Raw genomic sequence first — 22,926 nt, 5'->3', positions numbered from 1 at the left:
GCGAAAAGCCGTAACACAGTCAGTCATTGACTCTGTTTTAGACAAATCACGGTGGGCGAGATGTGAAATACCTCGCCTGGTATGCAGGAGGTCGTGGGTTCGATCCCGACCCTGACGCCTGCTGTATATTTGGCGCCTGCGTGTCTCTCTCTCCCTTTGGTCACGTGGATTTTTCTCCGAGTTCCTCCGCTTTTTTTCCCCTCCACATTTAGAATAAACGTGACGCACTTTAGAGCATTTGGCTGCTCTAAATTTCCACAACGACGATAAGCCGCCACTTGGTTGAGCTACCATTTGTGACGGCCAGGTCGCTTCTGCACAAGAGCTACATCGTACCTCAGTAGACGCTTCTTGCCTGGTTTGTTTTGTTTCAGTTATTTCAGTTTAAACCTCGCCCCCCCCGCCCCCCCGTTGCATTGTGTGCGCAGGTTGACATAGAGATCAATGGCGAGCCGGTGGATTTGCACATGAAGCTGGGGGACAACGGAGAGGCTTTCTTCGTGCAGGAGGCGGACGACGATGGGGTGAGAGCCGCATTAAAACACCTTCCCACGGCTCGGCACGTCGGGCGACACATGCCCCGGGAAATCTTGATCCGCATCGGCCTCTTGAGACGACGCACGTGACAGTATAAGTCACGCAAGCCCCTTTTGGACCGATGCGCTTAACCTTAAGCAATGCGGATTCAACCCCTTGGTGGAGCCTGGAGAGCTGATTGGAGTTAAACTGAACTCGCAAACAGACACTTTGTGAAAGACCCAACCCGAAAGTTCCCTGGGTTTGATCTTCCACAAAGTTCATAGTCCACCCTGAATCGCATCCCACTGCATAAACCATGGCGGTAGATGCGGATATCTGATGCACAAATGGAAAATTAAAAACCCTCCAGTAGTAGTGCAGCGACTGTGGTCATCCAGAACAGACCGTAACAACGTGTAACGATGCAATCATGCCCCAATCCACAAATACGAAGAAGGAGACATCACAGCGATACACTACACTGCACCTGACACGGTTACCTGAGCTTGACCACCTGCATGTGAAATTGTAGTTGCTGCTCTGCATCTACATCAGCCGTATGAAAGAAGAAAACAGTCTCATGCGTGGACACTTTTGAAGAATATTTTTACGTCATTTTAAGAAATGCATTCCACGGAATGTGCTCAACTTCTGCTTGTAACCGTGACCTATGACGGGGTCTCCCCCACAGAACTCGCAATCTCTCCCTTGCCAGTCACTCTCTCTACCGCTGAGCCACAGCTGCGCCGATATCACATTCGCTAAAATATATACGAGTCTCAACAGCGGTTATATAAAGTGGCATAATTTTTAGGACATTAATTTGCGGAGTCGTTAATGCGCCTACCGACGCAGCCTTGGCGCTCGAGGCATCGACGCGAAGGCTGCGTCACGGGGGCTGTCGTCATCAGAATCAGAATATTTGCTTACACTGGAGAAATCCGATGAGCCATGAAGCTCTTTTTCACAGATGGTCCAGTCATCGTCGCGGGGGGCGCGCCGCACAGCGCTAATCACCTGCCTCTCGCGACCATGAATAACCCACCCAACGGGGAGCCAGTTTTTCACAGCGCTGATGAAGTCCTTTGCCGGTGACTGGCACGGGGAACAAAGGGAGGGATTGTATGCGGAGGGCTTGGATGCTGTCCCGGTCGCGATTGCCAAAGTGTCGATTTGAAGGCCCAGGGATGGGACTTGGGCACCTCTCGCCCCCCACCGCGTAGGGCCGTGCAGGGGAACGGACTTGTGCAGTTCGGCCTCCACGCTGTTCGAACGCTCGTTCATTAATTTCTTAATGAATTCGTTGGTGTCTTTTATACGTGGTCAGGCGTGAGTTCGTTGGGCCATGATGTGCTCGTTTATTCGTGCACTTTGTTTATAGCCGGGTGAGAACACCATTCGCATCGTGACGTCACGAGAGATGGCGGCGCATTTTTGGGGAAGCCTTTATCCAGCAGCGGATTGAACATGGCACATGATGATTGAGAGATCCAATTGTTTAGTCATGAATTCAGTCACCGGGATACTTTAGTTATTACTCATTTGGCGGCCCATTGACGCTGCCTGTCTCTTTCATTAACTTGTTAATTAATTACTCTCCTTTATCTCCATAAGCACGTGACGGTCCAATGATACTTGCCATCTGTTGGGCGAAAAAATATATATGTATATATTTAATTATTAATTGTGACGAGGTGAGCCGTCTCTCTTTTATAACGGCAATTGGTTAACAAATATCAATGTCGCAGCTTTGTGATTTAACGTCAATGACAACCAAGACACCTTCAATAGCTTGAAAACAATTAGCAATACAAAGCGACAAATAATTTTAATAGGAATCAAGATTTCAGTCATTTTTATATATTTTAAATCAATGGCACTTGGATATTGACCAAGCGGCGATTTTCCAATAATTGTCATTGCTTGTGGACAGCTGTTGCTTGTAGCACCGGGCAACCTGGACGCATTTGTTGAAGGCCGCTGATGAGACACAAACAAGTCGAAACCAGCCCACGGTTTGCTGCTTATTTAATTGCTGCTGGAAAGCGTTGGTTCAGAAAGCCTGTTAGCTAGCGGCCAAAATTTGTATTTCCTTCTATATTTTCCTGGCAGTGACACAGACCACATGTCTGGTCTTTCACTTTTTTTTTATTACCCACAGTCTGCCAAGACCACAATAATTAATTTGAATTACTCACTGTCTGCCAAGACCACAAGAATGAATTTTCCCCCAAACTTTGACGAGCAGCCCTCCGTGGTGTTTTCACGGACGGCGCCGCGTCACCCCCTGTGGCATTTCTTTACCTGGCCCCCACTCCCTGCTGATGCGACTCAGAGAAGTCGAAACCAGCCCGTTTGTTTTTCAACTCGAACCAATGCCGCTGGGAAACGTCGCTCCAGAACATATCATGGCCCGACGGACCTAAAACTGAAATTTTACAGTAGAACTCCTCTTTAACGACGGTAGTTGATTCGACGAAACCGGTCGTTGAGTGATTTGGTTGTTCAGCGAGTAGAGGAAATACACGTTAAAGGCTTAATTAATTCCGCTAGCATCGAATGTAAACAATGCCCCCAACGCTCATGAATGGACGTCGCTGATTGGGGGAGGACTGGTCACACTACTTTGGAGCTCACCGATTGGCCGAAATTGACGGTCGCGTACTCGTCGTAAGCCCGTCGTTAACAGGGGTCGGTAAGCGAACCACTTTGGGCTCTATGGAGGCCTGTCGTTAAGCGATTAGTCGTTAACAGGGGTTGTCGTTAAAAGGGGTTTTACTGTATTCTTTAGTGAGGACACAGACGGGCCATGTAATGATCTCGGGCGTACATTACAGACTTTTTAAGATCTGGGTAATCATTGATGTAATAATTATAATGGTTTATTGACAAGTTTTTTTTTACTGTCAGCCCATTGGGACTGTCATTCAGGTACAAATACATTGTCCGCATTTCTTAATTCGAGAGAATAGCTCGTACAATAACCGGAGTTTGGTGTCGGACGTACTCGGGACAGACTCGACGTTTTTTGCATCCACGCTGGGACGGCAGTGATGGCGCAATGCAGAATCGTGTTCGCGTCTAAACCAGCGACTTAACGCGCGAGTTGGCCGTGTATTTCCGGTTTTTTCCTCCACATTTAGCAACGTACGTTCAGACTATTCAGATTATTTCGCTGCTATAACTGTGTAAATGATAAGCAACTTTGTAGACCGATCACTTGTGGCCAGGTCGCTTTTGAAAAATAAGTTAATGCCTCAGTGGGCTTTGTCTGGTATGATGGGGAGTTGTATTTGTATGTGTTTGGGGTGATTTGATTACCTTGTACTCCTATCGTGTTGTTGTACTGTTTGTTGTTGTGACGTTCTTACCCGCCCCAACTGGCCATCTGTGAAAAAAAGCTTTCTAGCTCATCGGATTCCTCCAGTATAAATAAATAATTCTGATTCCGAAAACGACACCCTCCGACCCGCTGCCGCCAAATGTCTGGCTCACAGGCGCGGGTCCTATTTTATGATGTTTTATTTTTGTTATTTTATTACTTCCCTTTTACGTGACTTTACCAAAAGAACCAAGAAGAAGAAGGCGCGGGTTCGCCACACCTGCTTGGTTTGGCGGCTGCCAATGAACATGCCGTGGGGTTTATCGCTTGAAGCTTTGTGTACGGCAATTCGGTGGTTACCGGGTTGCGTAACCGCGCCGTGGCCATGCCACCCGCGCCTAGCCGGGCGTGGCCCGCCGCGTGTTTGTGCCTCAGGACTCTAAAAACGGTGCATGTCACGCAGTTAGGCAGGCGCACAGAAACTCGTGGCTCTGCTGCTGATGCTCCTGCTATGAGCTTCAGTCAATGTTTAGTTGCACTGTTGTTGTTGTTGCTGATGATGATGCTGGTGATCTTTCATATTGTGTCTGCTGCTGTTGATGCCGCCGCTTTTGCTGCCGATCGTGATGATGATGACGATGCTGCTATTGTTGCTGCTGCTGATTCTGATGATGACAATTGCCGATGCTAATGATGACAATGCTACTCCTGTTGCTGAATCGAACCGCGATGATGATGGGTAATGCTGCTTCCGCTGCTGATGATGATGTTCCTGCTGTTGATGATGATGACGATGACAATGCCACTGCTGCTGGTGTTGGTCACGTAGGAGGTGGTTCCTGCCCACCTGGCCACGTCGCCCATCAACACGGAAGGCGCCGATCTCATGGCCGCACACCTCGGCAAGGTGACCGCACGGCGGCCTTTCCTGCAGCGCTGCCGTTACGCGCAAACACGCCGGGTTTCCGCGGCCAGCATTAGGTCTCGTGTGTTAAGGCCACACACGTGATCGTCCGGCAAACGTACGCCACGAAACCGCCCTCCTTCGTCCGGCATGGCCAGACGAGTCGAATTATCCGGATCGCGGCCCAGTTGGAGATGTGAAACGGTAACAGTCGGCGTGGCTCGGCGCCCGCATAGAAAGGAGGTGGTCCGTGATGATACGAAGGACCATGGAGGCGGAACCAGTGGAGCCCAGGGGGCGGGAATGAGTGGAGAAAGAGAATCGTCAGGATGGTAGACCCCCACCCCCGCACGAGTGGGGAGAATGCCAAGAGGAAGAAAATTGTGATGATGATGATGATGATTTACACGCACACAGAGTGATCGCTGTAGCTGCACATTGAGAGCGGGAGGTGAATCGATGACTGCAACGCAGGGGCAAAGATTCAGATTCGGTGCCACCGATTGGACAGCGCCCTTGATGCACAATGAGTTTTGTTTTTTTAATTAACAATAAATTAACAATAAACCACTCTAACCCAAGGTGGGGATAGTGCGCCATGCTATGAAGCCGGCGACCTGGGTTCGATTCCCGCTCACGGCCCACATCAGCGATGAATATCCGAACCGGTTTTTGAACCCTCCCCTAGCTCCACTCATCCTGAAATGAGTACCTGGGGCAGTGTATAGTAAACCTCACCACTGGGGAGACAAAGGCGGTCGGGCGTTGTGCTGGCCACCCACCCCATGTGCCGTGCCAGCCTTCATAGGTGCTCGCTAACAGCACTCGCCCCAACAGTCTGTTACAGGCTTTCGGGGGGAGGAGGGGTGGGGGGTGTCTTTGCTGTCTTTGTTGTTTGTCTGTGTGTGTGTGTACGTGTGGGGATAGCGGTAGCGTAGTCGTGATCTGCGACTGTGAGTTGGATTCCTGTCCACGGGAGAAGAAGAGGGTCGTGATCGCGGTGTCCATCGTTGTCCTCGCTGCTGCTGCTGTTTCCCCGGCAGGCCGCCGGTGAAGGTGCCGACCGCGAGGGGGCGGAACTTCCTCCCTCCCCGTGTCTCCCGCTGGCCGATCCAGGATCCGGCTCCGTCTCCGGCTTCGCGGCGCCGCCCGGCTCGGCCCCCAAGAGGAGGAGGAAGCGGCGGAAGCGGTCGGAGATGGGGGGGCAGATGAAAAAGCTTGGCGAGCAGCAGCCGTCCGACGGGGAGATCTTCGAGATCGAGATGAGCACCGATGAGGAGGCCCCGAGGCAGATCGCTCAGAGGTGGGCCGCGCGACCTTGGAGAACAGGGTCTTACCTGTGTCTAGAACTTGCGATGATCGCGTCGAGTAATCGATTTTGTACAATCGGGATAAACCCAGCTCTGGATGTAGCGAGCGCCTGAATTAACATCGGATTAATGGGCGCCACGGTGGCGATATGTTAACTGTCTCGCGTGGTATACGGGAGGTCGTGGGTTCGATCCCGAACTTTGACGCCTGGATATTTGGAGGTTGCATTGTTCTTCCCGTGGTCGCGTGGATGTTTCTCCCAGTCCTACAGTTTTTTTCTCCACATTTAGAAACATTGGTTTTACAATATTTTACTGCTGCTGTAAATGTATACACGATTACCCGCTTTGTTGAGCTATCGCTTCTGAAAAAGAGCTGTATAGCTCAGTGGGCCTTACCTGGTAAAATAAAAATAGTTAATAGTTTTATTTTTACATATGCATGTGTGTGATGCCAGGGATTAACTGCTCGAGGTGCTTACGAGGGAGAATTTATAGTAGGCACCTTGGCTGCCAAAACGGCCGCCTATGACCGCCGCATGTTCTTGGGGGTCATCGAGGGGAAGATGTCAACCCTAGGAGTGTATATTCGAGCTTATGAGATTATTGTCAAAAAGCCCACACGTGTGCTTTGGTGTGAACGTGCGCGTTTGCGGTGTTGTTGATCTTCTGGGGCACGATGTAAAAACATTAAAAAAGATCGAGTTTGTATTGGTCCCCTTCCCCCCGTCTACAAAAGAAGAACATTTTGTCGATTAAAAGTAAACAAAATTCTCACCAAATTACTGAGATGCTCACTAAAGCAACCTTTGGATCCCTAAGGGTTTGTAACTGAATGTGAATCCCCCTCAATCAAGCCTCGATTAAAGTTGCACAGGGTTGTCTTTGACTAGTGCTGAGACTAAGTATGAAATGTGACATTCTGACTATATTTAACACTAAACGCATACATTTTGCCAGCAAGTATTACAAATTGTAATTGTCTTTTTTTTGGACTAGCCCGTGCGATTATCTGCCCAAATTTCTGTCGCAAAAGCCTCCACCACCACCACCACCACCAACTGACATGAGCCAAACTTAATTAAATCTTCACGCGCACGAGCGTTTAACGACCCGCCGATTTATTGTTTCGTGTTGTCTGCCGGCCGATCCACCCTTGAAGAAGAGCCTCTCAGCTCTCAGTGGGCTTCCCTCGCTAAATAAACTTCCGATTCCGATTGTTGTTTCGGCCGAAGGACGCCAAAGCGTCGTTAGGAAGATCCAAAAAGTCGGAATGGCTTCCTGAATTTGTGTTGGGTGTCAGAGGTCAAAGCGTTAAGCGCTCGTCGCGGCGTGGCGACGGTTTCGTTTTTGTCTTGGCTGTGTGTCGGGGCGGTTGAGGGGCTTGGCGACAGATACTCGGCCGAGACCGTCACTTGGCCCGACGCCGAAATCGATTTTAAGAAGCGCATCGGCGCTGCTCGGGGGACTGACGTTCGTAAGGTGAATTCTCACCGTCTTCTGTTTGGGCCTGCGTGTCAGGCCGACGAGCCTGGAGGTGTCCAGGCCGGAAGTGACCACGGTGGCCGCGTCGTACTCCAGCGACACCATCCACCCCTTCTCCGACGGCGAGTGGAGCACAACCGTGGGGTCAGCACTGCTGTTTGTCCTACCCGCTCGACAACGCTGATAAATTATTATCACGATGATCATCTCTGTGTTTACGCGGCGCTTGAATGCCCCCTTGCAACTCGGAGGCCCCTTAGCGTCGCTGCATCTCATCTCAAGTCAAACATGCCCGTGTTTGGAACGCGCTTTGTTGACTTGCGTTCCCCCCCCCCCCCCTTCCGCCTCGCCCCGTTCCTCCAGCCCCGACGAGTGCCGACCGCCGTCGCCGAAGAGCGACTCGGAGCTGGTGACTCGGCCCTCGGAGGCCGCCATGCGCCCGGAGCTGCCCATGCAGTGGACTTGGGGCGAGTTCCCAGAGGCCGCGAAGGTAACGTGGTGCTGCAACGATTGATCGACGACGCCTCTGAATAATGATGACATTTATAATGCGCCAGATGTTGCAGGCAATTCAACAACTCGGAGGCACGGAGCCAAGCCGAGGGCTGCTCGAAAGCCTGACCCAGACCGATAGAGGAGGCCTTTGGGGTGCATTCGATGTTGCTGATGTGCAAAGGGATTCGAGAGAGTTCCACACCGATGGGGCGATAGCAGAGCACTGACATGAGGCTGTAACAGTATAGTGTATTGTAGTGTAGTATATTGTAGTGCAGTGTATAGTGTATTGTAGTGTAGTATATTGTAGTGCAGTGTATAGTGTATTGTAGTGCAGTGTATAGTGACGTGAGGCTGTAACAATTCGAGACCTTTGATGTCCGAAGCAGATTTTGAGTGGCGCTGCTGCCTCGGGTTCTACCCTGAGCTTCACTGCGTCGCCTCGTATGCAGGGGGTTGTGGGTTCGATTCCGACCCTGAAGCCTGTTGTATATTTGGAGTTTCCGGTGTCTCTCACCCCATGGTCGCGTGGATGTTTCTCCGGGTCCTCCAGTTTTTTCCTCCACATTCAGAATCACCGTGCATTTAGAGTGCTTGGCTGCTATAAATGTCCACGTGATGATAACCCGCTTTTTGTTGAGCTATCCATTGAGGCCAGGTTGCGTCTGAAAAAGAGCTTACATAGCTCTGTGCGCCTTACCTGGTTAAAAAAAAAAAGTTTTTAGTATTAGCCGTCGACCCTCGAAAAGAAAAAAACAACCTTTGCTCGTTGTGTTTTCCCCCGCCACGCTGTGCGACCTCGGCAGTACAAGAAGAGCGAGAAGTCGGTGGACTCGCCACCGGCGGCGTCCGTCGATGTGCCGGCGGGCGAGCGCTCCTCCCCCGCCGACTCCCCATCGCCGTGCCCCTCCGACCCCGGCGACTCGGGCCTCGTCGGCTCCGACGACCTGAGCCACGTGGCCTCGGGCTCCGAGTCTCCGGCCCATGCCTCCTGCGCCTCTCCCCTGCCCGCCGACGACGAGGACGACGACGAGGAGGAGGAGGAGGACGGGATGGACGGCCGGGAGGACGACAACGACGACGGTCGCACGGAGATTCCCGCCACGGCGCCCCCCGCGGAGCCCATGATGCCCGCAGAGCCCACGGCACCCACGGAACCCACAGCACCCACGGCGCCCATCGCGCCTGCGACGTCGACGGTGCCCCCCACGGCGCCCGTGACGTCGACGGACGACGCGAAGGCGACAGCGGGAGGCAAGTCACCCGCGTGCGAATCTGTTGAAAGCGTCGTTCCGCCTGCCGCAGCGGCCGCCGCCTCCTGCCAGGAGCCCAAGGCTCCGTCTTCTGCGAAAGACGGAGACCAAAATGGGTCGTCGTCGAAGAAGAAAGGTGAGCCTCATTTCACTAGCGCTCGTGGGAGCCCGCGGGGAGGGCCGCAGTGAAGGGCGTCGACTGACGACGCCGCTGTGACCGTAACGATGATCGAGCGCTGCTGCCACCCACCCATGTGCAGACGCCTCCAAGCGGAGCAGACACCAGGGCCCCTCGGACATCTACCTCGACGACCTCACCGCCCTTGACCCCGAGGTCGCCAAACTCTACTTCCCAAAGAGGTTAGTGCCACTCGTGATGCGTTGCCACCTTTTGCACATCGTGTGTTTGTGTTTTTTTTTTTGTAATTTCGCAATTGGTGTTGTTGTTGTGATGACTCTCGCGACTCTCGCTACCTATCACCACCCTACCGGTCCCCACCTCCTCCTTCCCTCCCCTCCGATCACCATACTTTGTAACTCCTCCCAACCCCTCTCCACCCTTGCACACCCCCCCCCGCCATGTTATGTATGTCGTTTATTGTTAAATTTGAATCACAGTTCCTATGATCACTGTTACATTGTTTTTATAACTTTATTTTGGTGATTTCGAAAACGTATGGTTTAGCCGTGTTTGTTTGTTGAAGTACAGAGTTAGCCTGATAACTCTAATCTAAATTGTCTCAGGATTGTTATTGTTTGACTTGCATCCCACTGGCATTTTTGCACGCAGCGTTGATATGCGGTGCTTTTTTCTGGAAGACTTTGCTGTTTTTTCCTGGATTTTTCTCTTCATGTCTTTGTTTGTTGCGGTTGCACCCGAGTCAAGAGCCGCATGGCTCACAGGGCTCTACCTAATAAATAAAACTGAAACTGAAACCACGCCCGCCGCTCTTCCTGCCCACCGTCTCCCAGGGAGGGAGAGCTGGGCCGGCGCTGGAGCGTCAGCGGGTCGGACGCGAGAAGCGAGCGCTCCGACCGCCCCTCGCCCCCCTCCACCGCCACCACCGCCGTTGGCGTTGGCGGCGGCGGCGGTGGCGGCGCCGTTGACAGCGGCACGGAGTGCCAGTTCGACTCCGACTCGGACGCCCTGTCCGTGGGCCTCTCGCTGTGCGGGGGGCTGTGCCACAACGCCGAGGTGTCCGAAGGTACGGATGCCCGCCCGCCCGCGTTGCCCGTTATAGCCGCGCGACAGCTGTTCTTGTCAGCTGGCCGCCTACCGGTACCGCTGGGGCCCGTGGAGGTTAATTATATATATATGTGTTTGTGTGTGTGGAACTTCCTTTGCACCGTGACGTAGCCAACCACTGCTCTTTTATGTTTTGTTTGTTGTCCTTCCCCCGCACCTACGGTTAGCACGGTTGGCTGCGTACGGTGCAAAAGAAGTTCAACACACATACATGCATATGTGTAATGCACCTAGCATGTGAATCGCACTATTAATGATAGTATGTAATAACTTGTGTATTGTGCGCAAAACTCGCGAAGATCGTACCATCCTTGCACACTTGTACATTACGTAGGTCCCAGTGTGACCACGAACAGGCCAGAGTCCACTGGGACGCTGGTCTATTTTGTGACATGGGCATCGTTTAATAGCCTCTGATTTTTTGTTTGTTGTTATCGTCGTTATCTTTCGCAAAACCCAACCTCATCCTCGCGACAGAGAAGTTCCAAGAGCGGGTGATCCAGTACACGGACCTCACCCAAAACCCGGCCCTCCTGGACGACCCCAACCTCGTCATCAGAATACAGAACAAGTGAGAGATGCGTGGACGGCGCGGGGTGTTCCTCGGTCGAGCGAGCGCGATGCCTCTCCCTGAATGGAATCGTCATCTTGCGGTGCAAGTGGCACAATCGCAATTTCATGGTGGGCGGCGGCGGGAGGGGGGCGTGGTAGTGGTGGTGGTGGTGGGGGGGGAGGTAGCGAGGCGGGTGGAGGTGGTAACAATATTTCTCAATATTTCGATTGAAAGCTTTCGTGACTGCAGGGATTCATCTTCTTGGTTCTTTCGGTAAAGTCACGTAGAAGGGAAGTAATAAAATAATTAAAATAAAACATAATAAAATAATATAATAAAATAATATAATACAATTATATAATAATATAATATTTTTATTTTATTACTTCCCTTCTACGTGACTTTACCGAAAGAACCAAGAAGATTTCTCAATATGCTGGAATGCGATTAACACTCGTCTCAAAGTGCCGCGTAATTCACTCGTGACGAGGAGCGTTTGAGGGAGCCGGCGTCGCCCGCCCTTACGGCAGCCCCTCGTACGCCTCGCCTGAGCCCCTTTCAATAAATCACTTCAGAGCCCATCGATTAGGTGTCATCTCGTCAGCGCCCGCCGACGGGCGCTCGTGGTCAGCGGGCGACCCCCGGGCGGGAGCCGTGATTGGCGTGAGCGGCTCGGGGCCCCCTCCCTCGCAGGCCCCACGGCCGACGGGCAGCACGAGGCGAGCCCAGGGTGAACGTGTCCGCGAGTTGGCACTCGAGTCTTGCTCACTGCCATCGCCCCCCGAATTCTTTCCTATGGCTGGGTGGGGGGCGCGGGGGGCGGCGGGGAGTCAGCCCATCGGACAAGCGCATGGCAACTGAAATGGCAACAAAGTTGTTCCCGTTTTATCGAACTCGGAAGGATGATCAGAATCGGAATATTTATACCGGAGGAATCTGATGAGCCGTCGTAAAGCTCTTTTTTCACATGTCCAGTAGTGGGCGGGTCAGAACGTTACAACAACAAACAATACAAAACACGCGACAGGAGTGAAAAGTATAGGGAAGGTAAACGAATCGCTTAAAACAAAAAAATATACAAATAAAACTAAACAATTTTTTTATCTCACTGTGGACTGGGTCCGCTTGCCAACCGCGATTTTGAACTGGCGACCTTCCGATCCTGAGCGGATGTTCTTGTCCCCGTGCAGGTATTACAACTGGGCAGTGGCAGCACCCATGATCCTGGCGATGCAGGCGTTTCACAAAGGCCTGCCCAAGGTATTTCCTCTGCCCCTCGTGTACATCTCTAAGATCGTGTGCAGTGGGGGGGGGAGCGGTTTGTTCATCGACAAAACTAAATGACGTTGTGCTGTTTGAACGAGCTGTTTTGGCAATTAAAGACCTTGGTACTTCGATGACATTGATGATGATGATCATGACGAAGAAGTCGATGCTTTCAGTACATTAGTATTTATTCGTCATCATGTATGTATCTCGAACTTCTTTCGCACGCTAATTGGAGGTACGGGGGAAGGACAACAAACTAAAAACATAAAGCAGTTTTAAAGAAATGAGTTTACATCATCAGCATCGGGCCAGCAATGATCAATCCACTGCTGCCCATTACCGGGCCTAGGAGTGCGATCGAATGTCAGTTGGTCGGGGGTGGAAAAGAGATCAAGGGGGTTCGGGTTCGCTTCCTTTCGGCGTTAGTTTCCTTTGATGGCCGTCGGCGCTCTGCGAGAGAGAGGGAGAGAGAGGCCTCAGTCGGCACAGGCGACGGCGGTGGCGGCAGCAGCAGCATCCGTTGTTGCCGGCGTTGACGGAGGCGGCGTTTTGTGTGGCGCGCAGACCACCGTGGACAAGCTGGTCAAGGACAAGATGCCCAAGAAGCCCGGACGTGGGTGGTGGTTCTGGAGCCGGAAGGACACCACGGTGGGGGGTTCGCGCACGCGGTCGTGCGTGCACGCGTGTGTTGGTTGCCGTGGGCACTCGTGTGGCTCAATGGGACGGACGATGGTCTTTGAGCACCTGGAGGACAATCGCGGTTATCGTCTTGGAGGGGGGGTGGGGGGGTAGTGGGGTATTGGGTAAGCGGGAGTGGTTGGTCCGGGTAAAAGAAAATTACGGAGGGAGGAAAAACAAAGGCAGGGTGGGCTACGGTCGCGCGTGCGTTCGTGCGTGCACGCGTGTGTTGGTTGCCTGCGTAGCCGTCTTGTCCATGTTGCTTTTTGAACGTCTCAGTTTTGCTTTCCTTGACTGAATTTTTCTGTTCAGTTTGTTGTCCTTCCCCCGCACCTCCGATTAGCGCGGTTGGCTACGTACGGTGCGAAAGAAGCTCAGCATGCATAGACACATTGGCGACAATTTTGCGGTCACATGGACACCCCAGTCTTATCTCCGCGCGAGTTAGGAACTGCTAAAAATAAACCAGCCGCCCGACCACTTCCTCGTTAGATCGCTACCTCCCGCCCCCTCGTGTCATTCAGGTTGTCGCCGCGGTGGCCGTGGTCACTCGCAACCCAGCGGTCGCTGGTTCAATCTCCCGGCGCGGCAGTTGAAACAATGGGGCGAGTTTCTTAAAATCCCACCGCCTCTGCCCGCCCAGCGGCACGAATGGGGTTGCTCCCATCTCTTCCGAGACGTTGTGGCCAGTGTGCACGAGCAGGCCACAGCGATGTCCTCGTGAGGGGCTCTCTTAGACCAACCTTCATTGCAAGGCCCGCGGGTCACTTGGTCGGCCCTTTGGTGGCCTTTAGTGCGGCCCCAGACGAGCTGCCCCTTGACGATATACAAAGTGAAAACACCCCCCATCATCATAATTGTCGTGCTGCTGTCAAACCCCAATGGTTTCAAATGTGTGGCGGCCACGTTGGAGAGATGTTAGCTACCTCGCCTGGTATACTGGAGGTCGTGGGTTTGATCCTGATGCCTGCTGCTGTATATTTTAAGTTGTGTGTTTGGCCGCTATAAATTTCCACGCGACAAGCCACTTCGTTTCGCTATCATTCGTGGCCAGGTCGCTTCTGAAAAAGAGCTACATAGCTCAGTGGGGCCTTACCTGGCAAACAGATGCAGTACGGGGCGCTTCAAAAAAATGTTAACACTTCTGATAATGTGCAACAACACCACAAGAAATGTGCCTCCGGGCTCTGGAGACCACCTGGAGAAGATTCCAGGGCATGTGTTGACAATGATGGCGAACAAGTGGAGACTCTTTGATTTTTTGAAGCTATTAACATCACGTTTGTTATCATGTTACAGTGTATCAATCATTATCCGTTCTTTTTCCATTAAGAACGATAGTTTTTAGATAGTGTTAACATTTTTTTTAAGCAGCCTGTGTAGTAAATATACTGACGATGTTTTATCGCCGACAGTGGAGGCCCTCCCTCCTCCCCTCTGAAAAAGAGTAAAGAACACCGCTGGTGGAGGAGGGAGGCCCCTTCTTTCCAGTGCGTGGCGCGTGGGCGAGACGTTGCGGGGCTGCACCTCTAACCCTCGCCTCCCCCCCCCCCCCCCCGGGCTGTTCGCCGTGCCGCAGGAAATCAAGGCCGGCGGGACGGCAGCCAATGGGAACGTTTCGCCGGATTCGCCGACGCCAGTCGAGAAGGTGGACGCTGGCAGCAGGTGGGGGGGGGGTCTCTTTGCCGGTTTCCGCCCGCCGCGTTGTTATCTGCCCGCTCGATAAAGCCTTGGGACGCTCGCGGCTTCGTGATCCGTTGCGTAACGAAGAGGGGGCGGCGGTGGGGGGGCGGGGGGGTGTTGCGCACGTGGGATGCGCACGTGAACTTTGAGCGGCCGTTTTGTTGACTCTCAAATAAAAAATGCCGCCCGCTGGCTGGCAGGAAATTGACATTGGGGGGCGGTCGCAGGTCATTTCCACGTCGCACTGATTAGATTCAGGGCTCGTTCGTTCTCGAGTCATCATGAACGCCGATTCGTGGCGCCCACGTCATCGCGCATGGCGTTCCCACGAATCAGCCCGCCGCGTAAATTGTGAGTTTAGCTTCGTGCGACGGGGAAGCTTGCGGAGACCGGCGAGGTCTTTTGCTGCCCCTCGTCCAGGGTTTTGCTTTTCCCAAACTCCAGTCCTCGTGGAACCACCACACTCCGTCTTTCCATTTTGATAAAATGCACTCCTCTCTCTAGTTGTTGACACTGCTGCTGTTGCTGACACTGCTGCTGCTGCCCGTGCTGCTGCTGCCCCTGCTGCCCCTGCTGCCCTGCAGGCTGTTGGATGAGGTGGTGATCTCTGCCGAGCCGCTGGCACTAGTGGAGTGCGACGCCAAGCGGGTGGTGGTGCCCGACTCGCTGGAGGAGGCCTTGACCTGCATTTCCTTCAAGAAGTCTCTGCGTCTCTCGTCGGAGCAGATAGTACGTGCCCACCCTCATTAGGAGGGCCATCGTGAAAGCATTTGAGGGTTATCACAGATTTGGGCAGAGGCCGAATGTACAATTCAATAACTGCACTATATGTGTGTTCTTCTTTCGCACCGTACGTATCCAACCGTGCTAATCGGAGGTGTGGTGGGAAGGACAACAAACTAAACACAAAAAGTGTTTTAAAGAAATTACGGTCCAGTTTTGTTTACCTCCCTTGCCATTAAAAAAAAAAATGTTATTATACAATCGTCCCCCTTTTCCCCAATTTTATGGCGATTATGCTGTCGGCATCCTGTGTTGTCATGAAGCGAAGAATCCATTCGGATATTTCTCAGGGCATCGCACAATCCCTTTCTGTTAGCGGATGTCACAGGATCCGCTCTTTGAGAGCTCTGTAAGTGGACGTCCGATCTACACATTACGGGTGGAGGGGTGACTGAGACAATTCCTCGCTAAATTTACCAGCGATGAGATGCGCCACATTTCACTTGAAACTCGTGCCGAGCATCTTCAGGACTCGAGATCCAGGAAGCCAGAACGCATTCCCCGGTAGTCCATGCAATTTCCCTGCCACCGTGATCGCCACGTGACGAACCGCCGTTGTTGATTCTCAGCGGTGGAGTTTGATCGCTGGGGAATCGAAACCAACGTGCCTCCGATCGCACCACTGCAGCGTCATAACCATCCCAGCATCACATTGTCATCATCACACGATCGCGCCAGCCCAGCGTCATGCCATTACAGCGTAATACCATCACAGCATTACATCACCGCCTCCGATTCGCACGGTTGGCCACGTACGGTTCCGAAAGAAGTTCAGCATGCATACGTACGTACGTACGTCCAACACGACGTTTCCCCCCTTCGTGGGCGAGCAGGCGAGGCTGAACCTCCGTGAGGGACCCAACAGCGCGACGTTCAGCATCACGACGCAGTTCCAGGGCACGACGCGCTGCGAGGGCACCATCTACCTGTGGAACTGGAACGACCGCGTCATCATATCCGACATCGACGGCACCATCACCAAGTGCGCGCACACCGCTCGGCCGACGTTCGGGCCCCTCCCTCCCTCCGCCACTCCCCCCTGAACTCTGACCCCCTTGACGACGACCGCGTTCGCCGGGCGTGCATGCCGCGTCTCGTGACGCCGTGATTATTTTTAATCGGCGATGTCGGTCAACCACGTGATTGCTGGAGGTGAATAGGGAAACGCTTCTTGACAAATGATGAATGTTTGCGCGTCCCGTAGGTCGGACACGCTGGGCCACATCTTGCCGCAGTTTGGCAAGGACTGGACGCACGAGGGCATCGCCAGGCTCTACCACAAAATCCACGAGTGAGTCTCTCCCGTTTGACGCGTATCCTCGCCCGTTTGTGTATTGTTTGCTTGTGTGTGTGTGGTGGGGAGCACAGTTGTTGCATCTGCCAGTCATCTCTTTGAGTCACGCCATGGCACCTGGGTCTGTTACGTGATGACATTTCATATGGCCTCAAAAGTGTACCTAGCGTGGCACAAGCGCTGGGATGATGTCACCGTCAATTAGTGGCGATCGGCGGTTGTTGCGCGCTACGAACCCGGCGACCAGAGTTCGATTCCCGCTCGCGACCAATAACATTGCCGAATATCAGAACCGGTCCTAGGCCTCTCCTAGGTCGACTTGGCCATAATAATACCAGTACCCGGTGTGGTGTCTAAACATTAGCACTTGGTGGGACAAAGCCGGCCGGGCGTGGCGCCGGCCACACCACCTCCTCGTGTGCCAAGCAGGCCTGCGTGTAGGCCCTCCTCGCTGAACAGCGCTTGCCCCGGCGGCCCGTTAAAGGCTGCGCGTGCGGGAGGATGATCTCCGTCTTGCGTGCGCACGCGCGCGTTGCCCTCAGGAACGGTTACAAGTTCCTGTACTGCTCGGCGCGTGCTATCGGCATGGCGGACCTGACCCGCAGCTACCTCGAGTGGGTGAACGAGCAGGGCGTGATGCTGCCCAAGGGCCCACTGCTGCTCTCTCCCAGCAGCCTCTTCAGAGCCTTCCACAGGTATGCCGTCTCCTACCTATGCTAGTACGACTACTTCTACGAGTGCCTATGACGAGTATCTTTAATGCTACTACTTGTGCCTATAGTAATGCTGCTATTACTACTCGTACCTATAATACCCATGCTAATTACTGGTACCTATAATACCACTACTACTCGTACCTATAATACTACTACTAGTGCCTATAGTGATACTGCTATTACTATAAAGTCACGTAGAAGGGAAATAATAAAATAATAAAAATAAAACATAATTAAATAATTCTCACTACGTTTCGCCGTGAGAATTGCTTGCGTTGTGGCCGAAACGTCGTGAGAATTATTTTATGATGTTTTTTTATTATTTTATTATTTCCCTTCTACGTGACTTTACCGAAAGAACCAAGAAGATGAATCCCTGCAGTCACGAAAGCTTTAAATCGAAACTGCTATTACTACTCGTACCTATAATACCACTCCTACTACTATGACGAGTCCCTTTAATAACATGCCTACCACTAGTACCTATAATTCCCATGCTATTACTAGTACCTATAATACCCATGCTATTACTAGTACCTATAATACCACTACTACTAGTACCTATAATACTATTACTAGTAGTACTACCTATAATACACTTAATAGTATTACCTATAATACCACTACTACTAGTACCTATCGTACCACGACTAGTAGCGCACCTGTGATGTGCTGTTTTGGAGCTAAGGGGATGGTAACGGGGTTCGCAAGGCTCCCAACACACACTTGAGATGTTAGGTGGTCAGGTGATTGCAGCACAGAGAGTGGGATCGTGGGTGGGAGATTTTCTCCAAGGTTCTCTCCCAATCTTCTTTTCCCCGCGGCTCTGTGCGTCGAGGCAAACATTCAGGAGCGACCAGCAGGTGGCAGTACAGACATGTGTACTGCTTGGTGTGGGTTGCTTGTGAGGACTCACTCAGCGTTTACTCCGACAGTAACTATGCACGTACAGCAAATAGATAATTGAGCCCAAGAGCAGGTCTTCTTTTAGCGTCGTATCTATGTGTGTGTATGTCGAATCTTCTTTCGCACCTGTACGTAGCCAACCGCGCGCATTAAATTATTCAGTTTGCGTGCTACGATTGAGACCGGGATTTGTGGATTCGGCCGGAACTTGAGAATTCGGTCATCGTTGGTTGGTTCAGTAGCTTCCTCTGGTGGGGGAGAGGGGGGGGGGCTAGTTGGCAGGGGGGGGGGGGAGGTGCGGGAGGGGGGGGCGGTCGGTTGCGACCCGGACGTTGTAAGGCGTCGTGGATTTACATTTACATCATCTGCGCATTCCCATTCCCTCCCACAATGCAGCTGTTCCTCGTAAATATAAACGTGGATCGTACTATTATCTTAATTTTCATCTGGTTGTGTATCTACCAGCCCATCACTAAATCGCCTGCGATGTGCCAGACTCATCAGGTCTCTTTTTTTCTGGCAACAAAACTGAAAACTTTTCACGAGGATTCATGTCTGCATTAACCACAATACTTGCAGTCAAAATGCAAACAAAAACACACTATGATAATATATGCATTGTCCTTGAAACTGATTGGTCCACACCAAGGGACGGCTTTCTTTTGAGCCTCGACCCAATTATTACTGAACAACATCTCGCAGCGTTCCTCCTCCGGCAGCCACTGCCAAAATGCGGCGCCCGGCACGCGGTTATGGAGCGGATGAATGGACGCCCGGGAGGGAGAGTGACCGCGCTGTAGAGCGGTCCGATAACGACCTAAAGTGCTTCCGTCGTCCACAACAGGGAGGTGATCGAGAAGAAGCCGGAGAAGTTCAAGATCGCGTGTCTGAGTGACATCGGACGACTTTTCCCTGCCAACTCGCAACCGTTCTACGCCGCCTTCGGAAACCGCCCCAATGTAAGGACTCGCCTAAAGTGCAGCGTGACAGCGCTCCGAGCCGTGCGCGTGCAACTGACACAGTCGATGAACGCCACGTAAATCTAATTGGTCCGATGCAAGCCTGCGAATCCTGTGTAAGTCTACGCGAGAGTTGAGTTGCGGGTGCTTGGTGCAGGCCGTGGTGCTGACGCCGTCTCGTCGGGCGGCAGGATGTGTACGCCTACAGGCAGGTGGGGGTTCAGGAGAGCCGCATCTTCACCGTGAACCCACGCGGGGAGCTCATCCAGGAGCCGACCAAGAGCTGCAAGTCCTCGTGAGTGACGCCAGCACTCGTACGCACGCACGTACACACCAGCGTACACACCAGCGTACACACCAGCGTACACACCAGCGTACGCACCAACGTACACACCAGCGTACCCACCAACATACACACCAACATACACACCAGCCTACACACCAGCGTACACACCAACGTACACACCAACGTACACACCAGCGTACCCACCAACATACACACCAACATACACACCAACCTACACACCAACATACACACCAGCGTACACACCAACGTACACACCAACATACACACCAGCATACACACCAACATACACACCAACCTACACACCAGCGTACACACCAGTGTACACTGCCTGGCGGTGGTGGTGACGCTCTATGGTCCAGCACTGTAGAGGCAGCAGCTAGGCTTGTTGGATCACCGCAGAGATGGTGTGGAACTCCCTTGGCGTGGGCGGCGAGGAGTCGAGCTGTACCCTGGCTCGCCAGCGAAAGGCGCTACGACGAGTGGACTAATCGCCATCTGTGTCCATCTGTACGGGGGGTTGAGCGTTGCCCCCTAGCTTATCGCATCCGCTGCACAGCTTAGGTTTACAACGTGACTGTGCAGTCGCACACAGAGACATTGTGGTGCGGTGGCACGGTGTGGTGGGTTGTGAATATTAACTTAATTAAATTAATTTAAATACCGCGAGTGAGAAATTACTTTGAAGAAAATGCTTCTAGACGTGGCATTGCACCTGAGTGTAATGTTTCTCTCTCCCCATCCTCCGCTCTCCCTCCATCTCATTCTGTTCACCCACCCTCAAATCCTCCTCCTCTCCCTCCATCCGCACGTTGTCCCTCCTCTCCTCCCCCGTGCCTGCCACGCGACGCTGCTGCTGCGTGCTGCGGCCACAGCTACGTGAAGCTGAGCGAGCTGGTGGAGCACATGTTCCCCCTGATGATGAGAGAAAGTGCCGCGGCGTTCCCCTGCTCGGAGGAGTTCAGCCAGTTCACCTACTGGCGCAGCCCGATGCCCAGCGTCGACCTCGAGCCGCTGTGACAGACGGACGGACCGGCGGGGACCGATGGATTGCGGCCTCTGTGGAGGAGGGGAGGGAGGGGCGGAGATGGGAACACCGCACGAGGCTGGGATGTGGAGCAGAGTGGCATGGAGCGGACCGGACCCAAGCGAAAAGCGGGAGGATGAACGTGGTGTACAGCTGGCTTGTCGCCGCCTCAGACGGATATGAGAGCTGCCTAAGTCGCACTTTGAAAAGAGACTTTTGTCTCTTTTCGCGAGTCGGGGGGAGAGAATGTTGAACAAAAAAAATATATGGAAGGCGAAAATAATTTCCTGTTGCCTCTGCGGAACACGTGGGTTTCACAGCCGCTTGGATTTCCGTCTTGTTTTAAATGGGGGGCGGCTGGGTGGGTGGGGGGGGGTAATAAAACCAGTTGTACTCTGAATGTTGCTCAACGACTTAAAACCCCTTTTGCGCGATGTGAACTCCGCTCGTGAGTTTTCCGCTGGAACCCGAGCGACGGACGCCGCGGCGGGGAGAAGGCTTCGTGTACGTGCGCTGCTGCGTTCCTCCTCCTCCTCCCAGCGGTGTCGCTCAGGCGGCACTTGCGGTGCAGTTGTGGCCTCGCTGAGCAAGGGAGACGCGCGCGCGGCTCTAAGTCTTCGCGTTCGGCGACGACGCTCGCTGTCGTCGTCGTACCTTCTGAGCCGGGGTGCCGGGTCGCGGAGGCCTACGACGACTGGAACCGCGCGACGGCCGCTGCCAAGAATCGGTGTACACCGAGACGAACTCGCTTGCTAACCCCCGACCGCGCGGATTTTCGTCGTACGCCGCGCGATCTCGAGTTGCGCACCCCCCCCCCCCGCCCCACCCACACGGAATGAAACGTCGGACATCCTTCCAGACTACGCGGCGACCGGAAGACGCCGTGGAAGAGCTGTTTCTCTAAAACCCCGGCCGCCTCTTCCCCCCCCCCGGTCGAGACACCGCCGGCTCAGGGACCTCACGACCGCCGCACTCTCACCGAGGAATCTCTTGCGCCTGCACATGAAGCGATGCGAGTCAAGGGCGGGCGGGTGGGACACGACGGGAGTGGACAAGATGTGAATCGAAGAGAATCGGCGGCACACGCCCGTGTTGTTTACGGTGCTCAAAGTGCTTATTGCCGATAACTTCCCCGGAGAGAGGAGGTGAACTCTGCCGGATTAATTCTCTCTGGCGTCGCTGCTGCTGCTGCTGCGTGGTTGAGGGCACCGCGCCGATTTCTTTGGCGTGTGGTTGGCCGCCGAAGAGCGGAGCGGCGCTCGTGTGTGGTGCCGGATTCGTCGCTCCGAAGGCCGAATCGCTTTAGCCGGCACACGCACAGATCTTTGAATCGGGTGCTTTGTGCATAATTGCAAACCATATATCGGTCGTGTAGTATATATATACACATTATCTACGGTGTATATATAAACACAGCTATTGTGAATAACAAAAACTACCTTGAGAGTTGTATTATGTCCACATTCTTTCCGTGAAAGATGGGGAAAAAAGGGAAATACTGTATTAAAATAATCATTAATGTGCCATGATATCACGAATAAAGTTTAAGGCTGCTCTGTAGCCATGTAGCGTGTGCTCATTTTCATTGGCTCCTCCCATCAGTGGCCGTGGCATTCGGTGCACTTCACTTGACAATCAACGTAGATTTGCTGTGCGTGTAGCTAGAGACGCTGCAGAGCAACGTTGAGAGAGGCAGAGGGGAGATGAGGGAGGGCTCAAGTCTGGACTTCAAGGGCAGGAAGTCGACAGCACGGTCGGCGGGGGTAGCGAGTTCCAGGCGATGGGGGCAGCAGAGGAGAAAGAGTGACCTCCCACTGAGCGGAGGTTGACCGGGAACTTCGACAGAACGCCTTGGCTGCTGGAGTGGAGCGAGTGTGGAGGGGAGTAGAGTGAGATGAGAGGGGAGAGGTAGGAGAGTGAGTGGAGGGGAGTAGAGTGAGATGAGAGGGGAGAGGTAGGAGAGTGTGTGGAGTGGAGTAGAGTGAGATGAGAGGTAAGAGAGTGAGTGGAGGGGAGTAGAGTGAGATGAGAGGGGAGAGGTAGGAGAGTGCGTGGAGGAGATGAGAGGGGAGAGGTAGGAGAGTGCGTGGAGGAGATGAGAGGGGAGAGGTAGGAGAGTGAGTGGAGGCGAGTAGAGTGAGATGAGAGGGGAGAGGTAGGAGAGTGCGTGGAGGAGATGAGAGGGGAGAGGTAGGAGAGTGAGTGGAGGGGATTAGAGTG

At 53.2% G+C, this 22,926-nt stretch overlaps 1 protein-coding gene across 4 annotated transcripts in view; it reads left to right on the top strand.

Moving 5' to 3' along the window:
• Window positions 1-22,926, top strand: part of LOC144935891 (phosphatidate phosphatase LPIN2-like) — a 57,925-nt gene extending 34,999 nt beyond the window's left edge. For 3 of the 4 annotated variants that reach the window (XM_078862746.1, XM_078862748.1, XM_078862745.1), the window contains exons 3-21: window positions 429-524; window positions 4,671-4,748; window positions 5,789-6,048; window positions 7,577-7,684; window positions 7,904-8,030; window positions 8,842-9,424; window positions 9,549-9,648; window positions 10,261-10,493; window positions 11,012-11,105; window positions 12,278-12,347; window positions 12,921-13,004; window positions 14,614-14,699; window positions 15,302-15,446; window positions 16,334-16,482; window positions 16,705-16,791; window positions 17,337-17,489; window positions 19,261-19,375; window positions 19,567-19,670; window positions 20,555-22,926. In XM_078862746.1, the coding sequence (XP_078718872.1) occupies window positions 429-524; window positions 4,671-4,748; window positions 5,789-6,048; window positions 7,577-7,684; window positions 7,904-8,030; window positions 8,842-9,424; window positions 9,549-9,648; window positions 10,261-10,493; window positions 11,012-11,105; window positions 12,278-12,347; window positions 12,921-13,004; window positions 14,614-14,699; window positions 15,302-15,446; window positions 16,334-16,482; window positions 16,705-16,791; window positions 17,337-17,489; window positions 19,261-19,375; window positions 19,567-19,670; window positions 20,555-20,699 (2,817 nt within the window). In that variant the 3' untranslated portion in view covers window positions 20,700-22,926. The remainder of the gene's footprint in view (window positions 1-428; window positions 525-4,670; window positions 4,749-5,788; window positions 6,049-7,576; window positions 7,685-7,903; window positions 8,031-8,841; window positions 9,425-9,548; window positions 9,649-10,260; window positions 10,494-11,011; window positions 11,106-12,277; window positions 12,348-12,920; window positions 13,005-14,613; window positions 14,700-15,301; window positions 15,447-16,333; window positions 16,483-16,704; window positions 16,792-17,336; window positions 17,490-19,260; window positions 19,376-19,566; window positions 19,671-20,554) is intronic. The other variant, XM_078862747.1, reaches the window with a different exon arrangement.

The sequence above is a fragment of the Lampetra fluviatilis genome, chromosome 14 (assembly GCF_964198595.1).
Source record: "Lampetra fluviatilis chromosome 14, kcLamFluv1.1, whole genome shotgun sequence".
NCBI lineage: Eukaryota > Metazoa > Chordata > Hyperoartia > Petromyzontiformes > Petromyzontidae > Lampetra > Lampetra fluviatilis.
This window is presented reverse-complemented; position numbering and strand designations above follow the sequence as displayed.